This window comes from Bufo gargarizans, chromosome 4, assembly GCF_014858855.1.
Source record: "Bufo gargarizans isolate SCDJY-AF-19 chromosome 4, ASM1485885v1, whole genome shotgun sequence".
In the NCBI taxonomy this organism is placed as follows: domain Eukaryota; kingdom Metazoa; phylum Chordata; class Amphibia; order Anura; family Bufonidae; genus Bufo; species Bufo gargarizans.
In genome coordinates, this window is record NC_058083.1 from 234,037,877 (window position 1) to 234,053,754 (window position 15,878).

At 40.4% G+C, this 15,878-nt stretch overlaps 1 protein-coding gene across 1 annotated transcript in view; it reads left to right on the forward strand.

Annotated features, from left to right (window-relative positions):
• Positions 1–8,503, forward strand: part of FAM83B (family with sequence similarity 83 member B) — a 100,784-nt gene extending 92,281 nt beyond the window's left edge. Inside the window, exons 4-5 of the mRNA XM_044292298.1 lie at positions 691–815; positions 5,771–8,503. Coding sequence (XP_044148233.1) covers positions 691–815; positions 5,771–8,222 — 2,577 coding nt within the window. The 3' untranslated portion in view covers positions 8,223–8,503. The remainder of the gene's footprint in view (positions 1–690; positions 816–5,770) is intronic.
• The last annotated feature ends 7,375 nt before the right edge of the window (positions 8,504–15,878 follow it).

A 15,878-nucleotide genomic window follows, 5' to 3' on the forward strand; every position in this document is an offset into this window, starting at 1 on the left:
AGTAAAATTGTTATCTACTGACCATCTAATATACTGTACCTCCAGCCACATAATCACTTGTACTTTTCTGTCAGGTGAATGCCTAATTTTTGGGACCCATACTCCAAATTTTTTAGGCTCTAGCAGGGCACATTTTTGAGAGTTTCCCTTTAAGGTGCATAAAAAAGGCCCCTTATTAAAATACATATTTTTTGTGGGAATTTTTGCCATTGATCCCCCTGTGGTATACCACTGTCCATGTTGTGGACTATTTGTGCACTTCTAGTAAGTATTTGGTGGCTGCAAATATGGCCTGAATGTTTTTCAGGTTCGCCTGCCATTAAAGTGAATGGGGCCGGCCGCGAACGCGTTGTTCACGAACATTTGATCCTGGCCGATGTTCGTCCATCACTAGTATTAAAGTGTCATATCTTCAATGTTGTCCCATGAAAAGGAGTGTACTCACTTTTGTGAGATACTGTATATTCTATATTCCCCATCTAGAAAGCACAGGGAATTGACTATATACCCTAATATGTGGAATATGTATTCTTTTCTTCATTCTTTTTAGTGTGTCCAACCATTAATGTGAACCCACCTTTACACGTCAGATGTAAGCACACTGAGATACCTGATCTAGAAATGTACTTCAAAGTGATTCCTTGACACAGTGTGCTATATTTAAAACTTACTATTATTTTTTTGTCACAGAACATGAGAGTACGAACAGTCAAAGGGCAAGAATATTTTTCTAAGTCAGGAGCAAAATTCTGTGGAAAAATGGAACAGAAGTTTCTACTAGTTGACTGTGAGAGGGTCATGTATGGAACTTACAGGTAAAATGCATGTTAATGTATTTTTAATGATCACATCAATGATGATGGTGGGGATTTTTTCTTATTACTATTCTTCTTCTTATTATTATTATTATTATTGGAGTTATGGTATATTAGATTTTAATTCCTCAGATCATAAAACAAAACAACGCAAAAAGGAATATTTGGCTCAACAGTAACAATTTTTATTTTATTTTTTCCTGTGGCCAGATATTTCTGTTTGGTATGGTACCTCCTGTTGCTTGTTTGAATCCATCCCAGAATGTCCACCTAATGCCCATGAACTCAGTTACACTGCAGAGATTCTATAAAATACAGACTGGGGTAGCCAATAAGAATCAGCATGTTAGTAGCCACTTCTCATTGGCTCAGAAAAATAGCAAGTAGGTAATATCAGTATCCAGGACAGGAACATTTTTTTTTTTAAAGGATTCCAGTCGGAAAATTTTCATATTTTGTGTCATCAGAGAAATTAAATATATAATCATGGGGCATTCTTTACATTTTTCTGTTTGACACATTTATAAAATGTTTAGACCTCTACTTCACCAGAACTTTAATTTTTGCTTAATGTCTAATTATAATTCAAAACATGATCAAAGACTAATAGCTCTATTCTGAAGACAAGGGTGTTGAGAACACTGCAGTTTTCTAATGAGAAGGCTGGGAGTTTTAAGCATTACTATGTTTGGCCAGCATAGCATTGACTGAAATATTGTTGCTTTACTGTACGCTGTTCAGAGACCATGCACTAAGGAGCTTGCTTTCTAGTCAAATGATCTTTACTCAAAAAATTCACAAGTGACTTAGTCCTATTCCCAAATACATTTTAGAAATAAAAAATGTATGTTTATGTATGAACTGATTGTTTTGTCCTAAACTATATAATTGTAAAAAATAGTTAGTATTGCTTGATTACCCTTAATAAAACAATTTTACAGTGATGAACTTGATTAACACTTTTTTTCTCTTTTGCATTAGAATTATTAAATAGGTTTTCCAGGCTTGGAAAAAAATCGAAGTATGCTGTATATGTTAAAGTGGATTTCCAGTCCTTTTATATTGATGGAGTAGCTTGAGGATAGGCCATCATTCCCTTCAGTACCGAGCCACTTTTCTCCTTATAGGGGTCCAGGTTTAGAAATGAACCCGGACATAACTCCTTATTTACCCCTCTAGCCCATCTGAGTGCTCTGATGCTCTCACTTGCCCTGCTCTGCATAGTATGCTAGACAGAGGTTTCTTCGTAGCAGTATGCCCTGTGACATCACCAGCAATAGTGGCGGTCTTTAGCGCTGCCCAAGCCTGTAAAACTGGCCAGAGCAGCGATAAAGACCACCAATTAGTGCTGGTGACATCACAGGGAACGCTGCTAGGCAGAGACATATTTTGTGGGGGCTCATTTTTTGTAGGATCTGGTGATGTGTTCATTGATACTGCTTTTTGGTATATAGTACTTTTTGATCACTTGATATTACACTTTTTTTGAGGCAAGGTAACAAAAAAAAGGTCAGTTTTGACAGTTTTTTTAATTTATATTTTTACAACATTCACCTGAGGACGAAGATTATGTGATATTGTATAGAGCAGCAATTTATTTATTTTTGTTCAGTTTTACACAATAAAAGCATAATTTTTAAAACAAAATCATATTTTTGCAATGCCATATTCTGAGAGCCATTTTTTTTCTGCCAATGGTTCTGTTTGGGGGCTCATTTTTTGTGGGATGAGGTAATATTTTGATTTGTACCATTTTGGGATACATAGTACTTCTTGATCACTTGATATTGCAATTTGGGAAGGTGACCAAAAATAAATCTGTTTTGGCACATTTTTTATAGAGTTTCCCTGAGGGGGTAGATCACGTGAAATTGTATAGATCCGGTCGTTACAGACACAGCGATATTTAACACCTACATGACAATCATACATGTACGGCAGATGTCTTTAACGATAGCTCCCACTTTGAAGCAGAGAGAGTGACATAGCTACCAGCTGCCTGCTGTTTCATACTGCAGACACCCATGGCTAAAGTCAGTAATGCCGATCATGGACATTTAACCCCTCATATGCTGTTTTCAAATGTGAGAGGCCGGAAATCCAGAAGTGCGCTTCATAGGCATGATTTGCCTTTTTTTTTTTAGCACATTACCTCCCGAATAAAAAGACAACTTTTGTGACCAGAGCTACTGCAGAATAGCTGATCAGCAGAGGTGCGTAATGTCCAGCAAATATTGATGTTCTGAGGTAAGGACATCAGTAAAATGGACCAGAAAACTTATGTAACCCCTTCAAACTCTGTGACATACCTGTAGGTAACGGTGGTTGAGGGACTCGCGGCGGGTGGCGGCTGTAACATACAGCAAGCAACCAGCTGCATTGATGGGAAATGGTGATTCCGCCGAATCCCATCATTTAACCCCTCAGATGCCGCAATCAACACCTATCGTGGCATCTGTGGGCCAAGGCAGAGAGATATGGCTCCCTCTGCCTTCCGATCGGAGTCCATGTAGTGAATTCATGGGGCTCTAATCAGTTACCAAGGAAGCCTGGGACGCTTCTGAAGCTTACCATGCTGCCATGGTAAGCTCCCTGCATAGCTCAGCAGAGAGAATCTGAAAATCCTATCTACCCTAATAGATCTCTATTAGGTGCATGGGACAAGGTATCAAAAGATCCCACGTTCTAGCCCCCTATGAGGTTTAAAAGTTATTATTAAATAGTTTGAATCACCCCCTTTTCCCAATTTTACATATATTTTGCAAAATATATTAATAAAAAAAGAAACATACCAGGTATTGCAATGTCAAAAAGTGTCTGAACTATTAAAATAATGTAAAAAAAAGTTCCATGTGGAAAAAATAAAGCCTGATTTGCTATTTTTAGTCACCTTTCCCCCTACAAGATTAAAATTGAATAACAGTGATCAAAATGTTGTATTTACCACAAAAATGGTACCAATAAAAAGTACAGTTCTTTCTGTAAAAAAAAACAAGCCCTCATACAACTCTCTAGACTGAAATATAAAAAGTTATGGCTGTCAGAAAACGGTGATGTAAAGAACATTTTTCTTTTTTTCAAAGGTTTTTCTTTTTTTAAAGTAGTTTTAAAAGAAAGACGAAATAAAACCTATACATGTTTGGTATTGCTATATTCATATTAAAGGGAACCTGTCATCAACTTTATGCTTTTCATACTAACAGCGGCATAGAGTAGAGACAGGAGAGTTGATTTCCATGGTCTGTCATTTATAAGTTAAAAGTAAGTGGTTGCCGAGAACCAACATCACAATCCTTGCAGACTGAGCCTGAGAAGAGTCATGGTTATTCATGAATTCCTGCTCTCCTGCCCACCTGCTGATGGACAGTCTTCTACCTAGAGAAATGCCAATCATCAGCAGGTGGGTGAGAGTGCAGGAGATTATGAATAACCATAAGGCCTCTTTCACACGGGCGTGAGTTTTTTTGCCCGGATAAGAGCCGGGTGCGTTGAGGGAAAATGCGCGATTTTTTCTGCGCAAGTGCAAAACATTGTCATGCGTTGCACTCGCGTGAGAAAAATCGCGCATGTTTGGTACCCAAACCCGAACTTCTTCATAGAAGTTCGGGCTTGGGATTGATGTTCTGAAGATTGTATTATTTTCCCTTATAACATGGTTATAAGGGAAAATAATAGCATTCTGAATACAGAATGCATAGTAAACCAGCGCTAGAGGGGTTAAAAAAAATAAAAAATAATTTAACTCACCTTAGTCCACTTGCTCGCGAAGCCCGGCATCTCCTTGTGCCTCCTCTGCTGATGAACAGGACCTGGGGTGAGCTGCTCCATTAAATACAGGTTAAGGACCTTCGATGACGTCACTCCGGTCATCACATGGTACGTCACATGATCTTTTACCATGGTGATTCACCATGGTAAAAGACCATGTGATGACCGGAGTGACGTCATCGAAGGTCCTTAAGCTCTATTTAATGGAGCAGCTCACCCCAGGTCCTGTTCATCAGCAGAGGAGGCACAAGGAGATGCCGGGCTTCGCGAGCAAGTGGACTAAGGTGAGTTAAATTTTTTTTTATTTTTTTTTAACCCCTCTAGTGCTGGTTTACTATGCATTCTGTATTCAGAATGCTATTATTTTCCCTTATAACCATGTTATAAGGGAAAATAATAATGATCGGGTCTCCATCCCGATCGTCTCCTAGCAACCGTGCGTGCAAATCGCATGGCATCCGTACTTGCTTGCGGATGCCATCCGATTTTCACACACCCCATTCATTTCTATGGGGCCTGCGTCACGTCGAAATCGGACAATATAGAGCATGCTGCGATTTAAACTGAACGCACAAGTGATGCGTTAAAAACAACGCTCATGTGCACAGCCCCATAGAAATGAATGGGTCAGGATTTAGTGCGGGTGCCATACGTTCGCCGCACGGATCGCACCCGCACGGAAAACTCGCCCGTGTGAAAGGGGCCTAACTCTTCTCAAGTAGATTTGACTTTTCTCAAGGCCTGGGCTGCAATGATTATGATGCTGGTTCTCGGCAACCACTAACTTTTAGCTCATGAATGACACACCACTGAAATTGGCATTTCTGTCACTAATTTATGCAGCCCTCAGTGATGTCAGCATAAAGTTGATGACAGGTTCATTTTAATGGGTTGGTGCAAGACTTCTATGTTTTTGAGTAATTGAAAGCTATTGCACAGCCTGCATGGTTCCCGCACTAGACATATGCTAGTTCAGGGGTCAGCAAACTTCGACACTAAAGCTGCTGTGAAACTGCAACTCACTGCATTCACACTTGCTTGGCTGTTCAACGCATTTTCATATGTACAAATCTGCTGACAAATGCCGTTTAAAAGTTTTAGAAGACACTAAATATAAGTAAATGTCATTGTGTAAGTTATATCTTATTATTTTGCTAATCATTTTTTATTTATTTCTTTTATTGAAGCTTCATGTGGTCATATGAAAAAGTTCACTTAAGTATGATTCAAGTAATCACTGGAAAACTAGTGGAGTGCTTTGATGAGGAATTTCGAACACTCTATGCTCGTTCCACTATCCCTGCAGCATTTGGACCAGAGGTATCTGTGACTGGAAAACACCAAAAAGTCCCATGGGAAAATGGATCATACCAGAATTCAATATCTTCTTTACTCTCCGCTTCAAGTCAAAGAAGCCTCTTTGGAAGAAAAGAGCAAATAAGCATATTAGATTCTTCATATTTAAAATCAAGAAGTAGATTTGTTAACAATGAAGAAGAAAAATACAATATGAGAAATTTGTCATATAGAGGATTCAATGTCCAAAATAAAGTGAATCAGTTTCAGCAGTTTGAGCGGAATGACAACTGGAAACGACATAGTTATGCAGCAGGAGAAAAGACAGATGTATCTCCTTATTTAATGCTAAATAGAGCTTCAAACAGTAGAATTAATCATCAACCTGTTCACTGGAATAGACATCTTGATGTTGGTAGCATAGGGTCATTATCCAGGGGTGGTTACTCAAGTAATTATAATGGATCTACAACTCAAAGCTTTGCTAATCGTTTGTCCCAAAGATTAACACCAAATGTTTCTGAAAGAAATTCAAGCGTACGAAGATCTTTTCATGGAACAGACAATCATGTGCGTTCAGTACAGCAGAGAATGCCCACTTTGGAGCACACTACCAAGTCATTTCTTCGAAACTGGAGGATTGAATCATACTTAAATGATCACTCTGATATACCACCAGAATCAAGTGAAATAGAGTTAAACAGAGGCGATGGTAATGAGATAGCTGACAGTTCAATAGATAATTCATTGTACAGTCAGTCAAGACTACGGACATCAATTCTGTACAAGTCAACTTTGCCAGAACAAAAAGAAACCACTAGCAGTACAACAAACTCTTCTCATTCAAATTCAACTATTATTGATTCTCAAGGGAGCCAAACTCCAAAATCTTCACCATTAAATGTTAGGGTTTCAGAGCCGAAAGAAGTTAATCATTTTCCAAGTTATGATACACCACAGACTTTTCATCATCACGATGCAGTGAAAAGGCATAGTCTGCAGGTTCCGCACAATGCACAACTCATGAACCACAGTTTTAGTTACAATACTAATCCAACACCAGGTTACCTGTACACAGCACTTTCCGCCAACAAACAGCCAGATAGTATTAGGAAACAAAATGACACAATTTTTAAAAGACGCAGCTTGCCGCTCTTTGAAAGTCGTAAGGTAAACTTAGACTCTAGTAACAATGTGATTCCACCAAACTATATTTATACATCACTTGTAAAAAGGCAACAAAAAAACTCAGCATTTGTGACCGATGTCCACAATACTGAAAAGCTAGGAAAAATCACGAGCAATGAAAATCAACTCGTTGGCAGTGATACTGTTCAACCTGTTAAGGAATACTTGTCCACTGAAACATTGGATGAAGACAGCAAAGACTCCCCGGGCAAGAAAGAAAATAAAGGTTCTCCAAATTTTCTTAAAAAAGGATCAAAGAAACTCAAATCACTGCTCAACCTAGCTCCAGAAAAAAAAGAAAATCTATCTAAAAACAAAACTCCTGCATTCTATAGAATGTGCAGCAGTTCTGATACATTGATCTCTGAAGATGATGCTGAACTATGTCCAAAAAAATCGGATTCCAAAAATGATTCTTCTCCTCGGAAGGAGAAAACACTCTCAATGTCACAAATAAGTCTAAATAAAAGTAAAGAAAATGTTACTCTAGGATCTAGTAGATCGAATATACTCCTTTCAGAGGATGGCAAATCTAATCAGTCACCAACTATTAGTAGTGTTGAAAATAAATTTCTTGAAAACATAGGTGATGCATCTGCTCCTCGATTTAATACAGAGCAAATCCAATTTGTAGATACAAGGGCCCAAGTCCATAATAATCCTTATGGAAGAGTTGTAAATCCTGCAATGCAGAGAGAAGTATTAAGGCATCCAAAGGACGGCATTCACCGAGCATCATCTCATAGAGAGATACACCATAGTACCATTCCCCATAACATGCAGAGAGAGATGCATTTAAGACACTCACACAGAGATATACAGCACAAAGAACTACCACGTAGGGATATGAATATAGTACAACCAATGCCAGACTTTTCAAAACCTCAGGAGGACTCCAGCATCTCTCGACCAAATGACAGAAGGGTTTATAGTCGTTTTGAGCAATTTTGCAAGGCAGAAAACAATGTACCCTCTTCTAATACACAACCTATCAACAATTTAGACTATAGAAGTAAGGGAGTTATGCCAAGTTATTCAAGACCACCACAAACATTAAGTTACAACTCAAATGTTTATAACACGGTCCAACCAAATGAAAATAAATTTGGCAGATTCATGCAAAAATTTGGAAGCTTCATTCACAAGAAACAGTAATAACAAGGACTTTCCAAAACTATAATTGTAAATAGGGTACTGTTTACTAGCTCATTGGTGCAAGAGGATTGGTTGTCTATCCATTTTGTAAAATATGTTTGTTTTTGTTTTTTAATAAAAATGTACTGTAAGCATTATTGCTTGTTATTATTATACCTGTAGATGTACCTGACATGTTTTCTATTTGCAACAACTTCTGATATTAAAGGGGTAGTCCTAGTTCAGTAACTGATTCCCCTCCCAAAAAAAATAAAAATAAAAGAAGGCACTTATCAAATATATTCTTTTTTTTTCAGATGTGTCTCCTTCATTTGTTTTGGCTGCCTCTTAAACCTTTTACTACTTGTTGTTGGGGTGTCAACCTCTTCTTTTCTGAGGCAGATGGCTGGAGCGTGCATGCACAGTTGCCTTAGAGCTGTTCTGTAAAGTGAACGAGAAAATAATCAGGAGCATACACTCACAGAGGTGCAACAGCATCATCATACAGTTTGCCTGTTATGGTTCAGACATTTTAATATGATATAATATTTTAATGCAAGCTTCCATTTGTGAAGCTCACTGTTGCTCAATTATTAGTTTAACAAACCTATTAGTCATAGGGCTTCACCTTTTGTGTCTTACAGTTGGACTATAAACAACTCAATTTGTAAAGTCTTCAGACCCTTTCACTTTTTTAACATTCTGTTATGTTGCAGTCTTGTGCCAAAATAAAATATTAAAAAAAAATGAGTTTTCCACTTCAGTCCCTATTACTGAAAAAGTGCCATTTTAGATTTTTTTTGTAAACTTGAAAATATTTCTAAAATTTCACATGGGCAAGAGAATTCAGAATCTTTGCTATGACTAGAGATGAGCGAATTGAAATTGACGAAGTGGAATATGATCCGAATTTCAGGAAAAATTTGATTCGCACCAAATCCGAATTTTCTGATGCTTTGTGGTAGCGAATCAAATTTTTTTCCTAAAATGGCTGCTCCACATGTTAGGACATGGAGCAAAGAACTCTGGGAAAGCAGCATCACCCATACTGACATTCATGCAGTCAATCAGCACCCTGTGATGTCACAGCCATCTTGGATTCAGCCATTTTCCAGTGTGCTTAGTGCAGGGAGAGACATTAGCAGGCGCTAGGGAAAGTGCTAGGAAAGACTTGAAAACTTTTATTTTGCTGAATAGAATTCAAGGGAAAGGTCAAGTGTAGGGAAAGTATAGGGAGGAATTATTCCACACTATAAAAGCAGAACAGGGTCCAATAGCAAAGTGTACAGCCAGGTTAATAGGACCAATCCTATTACACCTTGCTGCACTGACTGGGGATCCAAATTGCCATTATACTGCTGCCTTCAGGTTTGCAATAGATGTTACCTCTGTAATTCAAACAAACCTTGCTTGTTATTGGGGTGCAAGTGCTGTGTGATACAGCCATTAACAGGGTGTATTACTAGGAAATATTTATATGTCTTATTAGCCCTTGTGCATGCAGTTATATGTTCTAAAGCATTTTTGGGGTATATTAGTGCAAAAAAAAGGGCTTATTACCTGTTGTGGGGTGAAGTGAGAAAATTACATGTATTAGTGGAAAACAAAAAGTATTATTTGCCGTTCAGCAGTGCAGTTATATGTTCTAAAGCCTTTTTTGGTATGTATTAGTGGAAAAAAAGAGCTTTTTAGCCGTTTAGCAGTAACGTTTTATGTTCTAAAGCCGGGTGCATTAGTGGAAAAAAGGGGCTTATTAGCCTTATTTGAAAATTACAGCCTTTTTTAGGGTTTATTAATTTCCTATTTATTTATTTATTTGATCTAATAGCAGTATGTCAGACAGCGAAGTGACAGGCCCTGCACAGTGGAGGGGCAGAGGCCTGAATGTTTTTGTCGCAGGCACAGGTCACAGCAGAGTAAGAAGGCAAGGCAGCAGGGGTCACTTTGAGACCCGGTGTCATCTAGCGGTCGTGTTTTGACCAGCAACCCAGAGGTTATTAAATGGTTGACTCGATCATCCACTTCGCCCCAAGTGACATCAGACACCCCCAGCCAAGAGTCGGTGGGTTCATCAGACACAAACCTTAGGTGGCATGGTCCGGAAGCAAGCTCTGTGCTGTCACCTGTCCTCAACCTGCCTCTGTCATTTTCTGTTCCCTCAGCAAGAGAAGTATTATATGCTGTGGGCTCAGCTCCACTATACAGCGAGGACGAGCTACTAGAGGACAATTAGCAGCTACTGCCCAGCCAAGATCTGGAGGAAACATCTGCCACTTCCTCCAGGAGATGAACAAGTAGTGATGAGGAGAATGGCGAGCGAGCTGGTATTGCGAGCGCTCAGGCTCCTCTCTCAGAGACTGTTGAGGAGGACATTAGGGACATGCAGGCAGTACTCGATGATGATGTAGCTCATCGCAATTGGGAGCCGGGTGATGAAGGGGATTCATCATCATCGGGAAAAGAGGGTGGCAGCTTGCACGTGAGGCAGCAGCGGAGCCAGCAAGTCGATAGCGTGGCCGGGAGTCAGCAGGGTGGCAGCAGTGAGAGGTCGGGAGCCAAACGTGCCCGGGGTCGACCACCCGCTTTGCAGGAGCCTACCTGCCTGGAAAGTAGTGTTGCAGGGGTTCACAGAGGCTGTGGCCATAGCAGTTGGTCAGTGCGGAGCGTTGGGGGTAAAATCAGCTACTCGGCGGAGTGGCAATTTTTTGTTAAGCTGCCGGAGGAGGTAAACATTTGCCGAATCTGTGGGCAGAAGCTGAAGAGTGGCTAGGATGCCAATGTTGGCACCACGGGACTGCGTCAACCTATGCAGCGTCACCATAAAGTGGCCTGGGAGAACCGTGGCTCCAATGTGGAGGTCTAGCCTGCTACAGCAACTGATGCATCACCCAGTGGAACGCACACGATTTCATGCAGTCAATATCCACCACCTCAGCCGAATGATAATCTATGCTGCCTCACCCAAACCTTGACAAAAGACACTGGTTTCTTCTGGCTTCCTGCCTCAGCTACTATTCTGAAGCTGCCACCCGCCTGAGGCCATCCATCTGATGTCAAGTGCTCCTTCTTACACCCACCATCGACAGCGGATACTGTTATTGCCACCCACCTCCCCACTCTGTCACCGAGTCACTCTGTGGTCTCCTCATTCTGCTGCCACCTCACCACTCAGGTCTCCTCATGCTGCTGCTACCACCTCCAAACTCTGTCATTGTGCCACTCTGTGGCTTACTCGTGCTGCTGCTGCTGCCACCTCCACACTACGTCACCTTGCCACTTTGTGGCCTCCTCATGCTGCTGCTAACTCAACACTATGTCACTGGGCCACTTTGTGGCCTCCTCATGCTGCTGCTGAAGCCACCTCCACACTATGTCTCCTTGCCAGTCTGTGGCCTCCTAATGCTGCTGCTGCCACCTCCATATTATGTCACCTTGCCAGTCTGTGGCCTCTTCATGTTGCTGCTAACTCAACCCTATGTCACTGGGCCACTGTGTGGCTTCCTCATGCTGCTGCCACCTCAACACTATGTAAATGGGCCACTCTGTGGTCTCCTCATGCTGCTGCTGCTGCCACTCCCAACTATGTCACTGGGCCACTCTGTGGTCTCCTCATGCTGCTGCTACCTCAACAATATGTCATTGGGCCACTCTGTGGACTTCTCAAGCTGTTCTCCCACCTTATCCACTCCACTATTTTGCCCTTTTGACCTGGTTGACATCATTATTATTTTAATCCTTCTTCTGATCTGTCAGAAGGAAGGAAAAATTAGACGCACAATGAATCTTGTATGTGTAGCAGCTGTAAGGCCTGTATGGTCCCATCAGAATTGGCTTATGATTTGGTAGCCAAAAGCAGGAGTGGGTACAAAACACAGAAGACATGCAAATATTCCATTCACGTGTCCTCTCTGTTTTGGATCCACTTCTGTTTTTTTGGCTTCAGCAATACTGATGCATTACTGACCAAATGCTGTCCAAGTGAAGGGGGATACTCAACAGACAGGATCAGTTTTTTGGGGTTTATTGTTTTGACGGATCAGAGAAAGGGCAAAATAATCAGTGACATCAACACAAACTTACTGCTAACACCCTCTCCACTCTGTCACTCTGCTTGTATAAGCGTTTATCTACTTGTATAAGCATTTAATATAACAGGTTCTGTAGACATCTATGTGGAATCAGCTGACGATGGTGTAAAAGGAGTGTGCTCTTTCATGCTACAGTTGGATCTTGGGCCTATGCACGGTTCTTTAAAACTGACGCTAACATTGACCTGTAAGGCTGAGTTCACACGAGTTAGTTTTGGCCCCGTAACTGCCCAAATAAGTGAAGTGTGCAGTGATTCTAAGAACGACACCTGTCATGTGTGTGTCATACTGATTCACAGTACTGTCTCACTACCACAGCAGACTCCATATGCGTGTTACTGCAAGGCACAGTGTTCTACACCACTATACAGGCTCTCTGCAGCCAGTAAATAGCTGTTTTTGTAACGCGATTTGTGGCAAATAAATTCCGATTGAATCAATCTCGTCTCTAGCTATGACATTTGAAATTTAGCTCTGGGGCTTTTCATTTCTTTAGATCATCTTTAAGATGTTTCTGCACCTTGATTGGTGTCCTACTGGTAACTCAGAACTGAAGCAGAGTTTGGTTTCCACTTTTAAAGTGGTTTTCCACTTTAATCCCTATGGGGCGCATGACGTACCGGTACAGCATGTTTCCCGAGTCCTTAAGGACCCATGACGTACCGGTACGTCATGAGTTTAAATTGAGATTGCGGAGCTGCGGGGGTTAATCGGAACAGGATGCCCGCTGAAATCATTCAGCGGGCATCCTGTCACAACGCCAGGGGTGGGTCATATGACCCCCCATATCGGCGATTGCAGCAAACCGCAGGTCAATTCAGACCTGCGGTTTGCTGCGCTTTCTGCCGATTCTGATCTCTGCGGTCCCTGACCGTGGGGATCAAACTTTAAAGTGCCCCAAATAAAGTTTTTTTCACCCCCCCCCCCTGCACCCCTGAATGATTTTATGGCGGTGGGTGGTGCAGAGGGGGTGTTGAAGGCGGTGCGGGAGGCGGGCGGTGCGGCAGGAGGGATCGCGATCCCCCGCCCGCCTCCTCTTGAATATTCATTGGCGTCCAGTGGTATACCAAAGTGTCAGCACATTGCTAACACTCTGGTATAAACGGCTGACATCTGTGCTGCTGATGTCAGCCGTTTAACCCTTTGCATACCGCGGTCCGTACGGACCACTGTATGGAAAAGGTTAACAGTAAGAGGGGGCTCCCTCCCTCTCCCATTGGGGGGCTGCTGTGCCTTTGCAGCCCCCTGACAGGATGTGGTGACAGAGGGAGGGAGCCCCCAGACAGCCCCCCTCCTTACCCTTCCCCGTCTGCTCAGTTGTGGCCACAACTGAGCAGATGGGGAAGGTTCTCATGGCAACAGGACGCCTTCTCAGGCATCCTGCTATCCATGGTGCTGAACAGATCTGTGCTAAAGGCATAGATCTGTTCAGACAAAGTGTAAGTAAAATACAGTACAATACACTATATAGTGCACTGTACTGTATTATACACACATCAGACCCACTGGATCTTCAAGAACCAAGTGGATCTGGGTAAAAAAAATGTAAAAAAAAAGTGAAAAAAGTTAAGATAAAAAAACACATTTATCACTGAAAAAATAAATATAAAAATACACTACGCATATTAGGTATTGCCACATATGTAACGATCTGACTTACAAAACGGTCATGTTACTTTCCCAGAACGGTGAACGCCATAAAAATAAAAAAATTTAAACTACGAGGAAATTGAAATTTTGCCCACCTTACTTCCCAAAAAAGGTAATAAAAGTGATCAAAAAAGTCGCATGTACGCCAAAATAGTACCAATCAAACCGTCATCTCACCCCTGCAAAAATCATACCCTACCCAAGATAATCGCCCAAAAACTGAAAAAACTATGGCTCTTAGACTATGGAAACACTAAAACATGATTTTTTTGTTTAAAAAAATAAATCATTGTTTAAAACTTACATAAATAAAAAGTAAGTATACATATTAGGTATCTCCGTGTCTGTATCAACCGGCTCTATAAAAATATCACATGACCTAACCCCTCAGGTGAACACCGTAAAAAAATAAAAACAAAAATAAAAACGGTGTAAAAAAAGCCATTTTTTGTCATCTTACGTCACAAAGTGTAATAGCAAGCGATAAAAAAGTCATGTGCACCCCAAAATAGTGCCAATAAAACCATCATCTCATCCGACAAAAAATTAGACCCTACCTAAGATAATCGCCCAAAAACTGAAAAAACTATGGCTCTCAGAATATGGAGACACTAAAACATGATTTATTTTATTTCAAAAATGAAATCACTGTGTAAAACTTACAGACATAAAAAATTGTATACATATTAGGTATTGCCGCGTCCGTGACAACCTGCTCTTTAAAAATACCACATGATCTAACCTGTGAGTTGAATGTTGTAAATAAAATAAAAAAAAGGTGCCAAAAAAGCTATTTCTTGTTTCCTTGCCTCACAAAAAGTGTAATATAGAGCAACCAAAAATAATATGTACCCTAAACTAGTACCAACAAAACTTCCACCCTATCCTGTAGTTTCTAAAATGGGGTCACTTTTTTGGAGTTTCTACTATAGGGGTGCATCAGGGGGGCTTCAAATGGGACATGGTGTCCAAAAATAGTTTTGTTTGGCTGTTAACCCTTGCTTTGTAACTGGAAAAAAAATATAAAAATGGAAAATCTGCCAAAAAAAGTGCAATTTTGAAATTGTATCTCTATTTTCCATTAAATATTGTGCAACACCTAAAGGGTTAACAAAGTTTGTAAAATCAGTTTTAAATACCTTGACGGGTGTAGTTTCTTAGATAGGGTCATTTTTATGGATTTTCTACTCTAGGGGTGCATCAGGGGGGCTTCAAATGGGACATGGTGTCAAAAAAAACAGTCCAGCAAAATCCTTCCAAAAACCATACGGCGCACCTTTCCCTCTACGCCCTACTGTGTGCCCGTACAGTAGTTTACGGCCACATATGGGGTGTTTCTGCAAACTACAGAATCACGGCAATAAATATAGCATTTTGTTTGGCTGTTAACCCTTGCTTTGTTACTGGAAAAAATGGATTAAAATGAAAAATTTGCCAAAAAATTGAAATTCTCAAATTTCATCTCCATTTGCCAATAACTCTTGTCGAACACCTAAAGGGTTAACAACGTTTCTAAAATCAGTTTTGAATACCTTGAGGGGTGTAGTTTCTAGAATGGGGTCATTTTTGGGTGGTTTCTATTATGTAAGCCTCACAAAGTGACTTCAGACCTGAACTGGTCCCTAAAAAGTGGGTTTTTGAAAATTTCTGAAAAATTTCAAGATTTTCTTCTAAACTTCTAAGCCTTGTAACATCCCCCAAAAATAAAATATCATTCCCAAATTGATCCAAACATGAAGTATACATATGGGGAATGTAAAGTAATTACTATTTTTGGAGGTATTACTATGTATTATAAAAGTAGAGAAATTGAAACTTAGAAATTTTGTATTTTTTTTTACAAATTTTGGGTAAATTTGGTATTTTTTTATAAATAAAAATGTTTTTTTTTACTTCATTTTACCAGTGTCATGAAGTACAATATGTGACGAAAAGAATG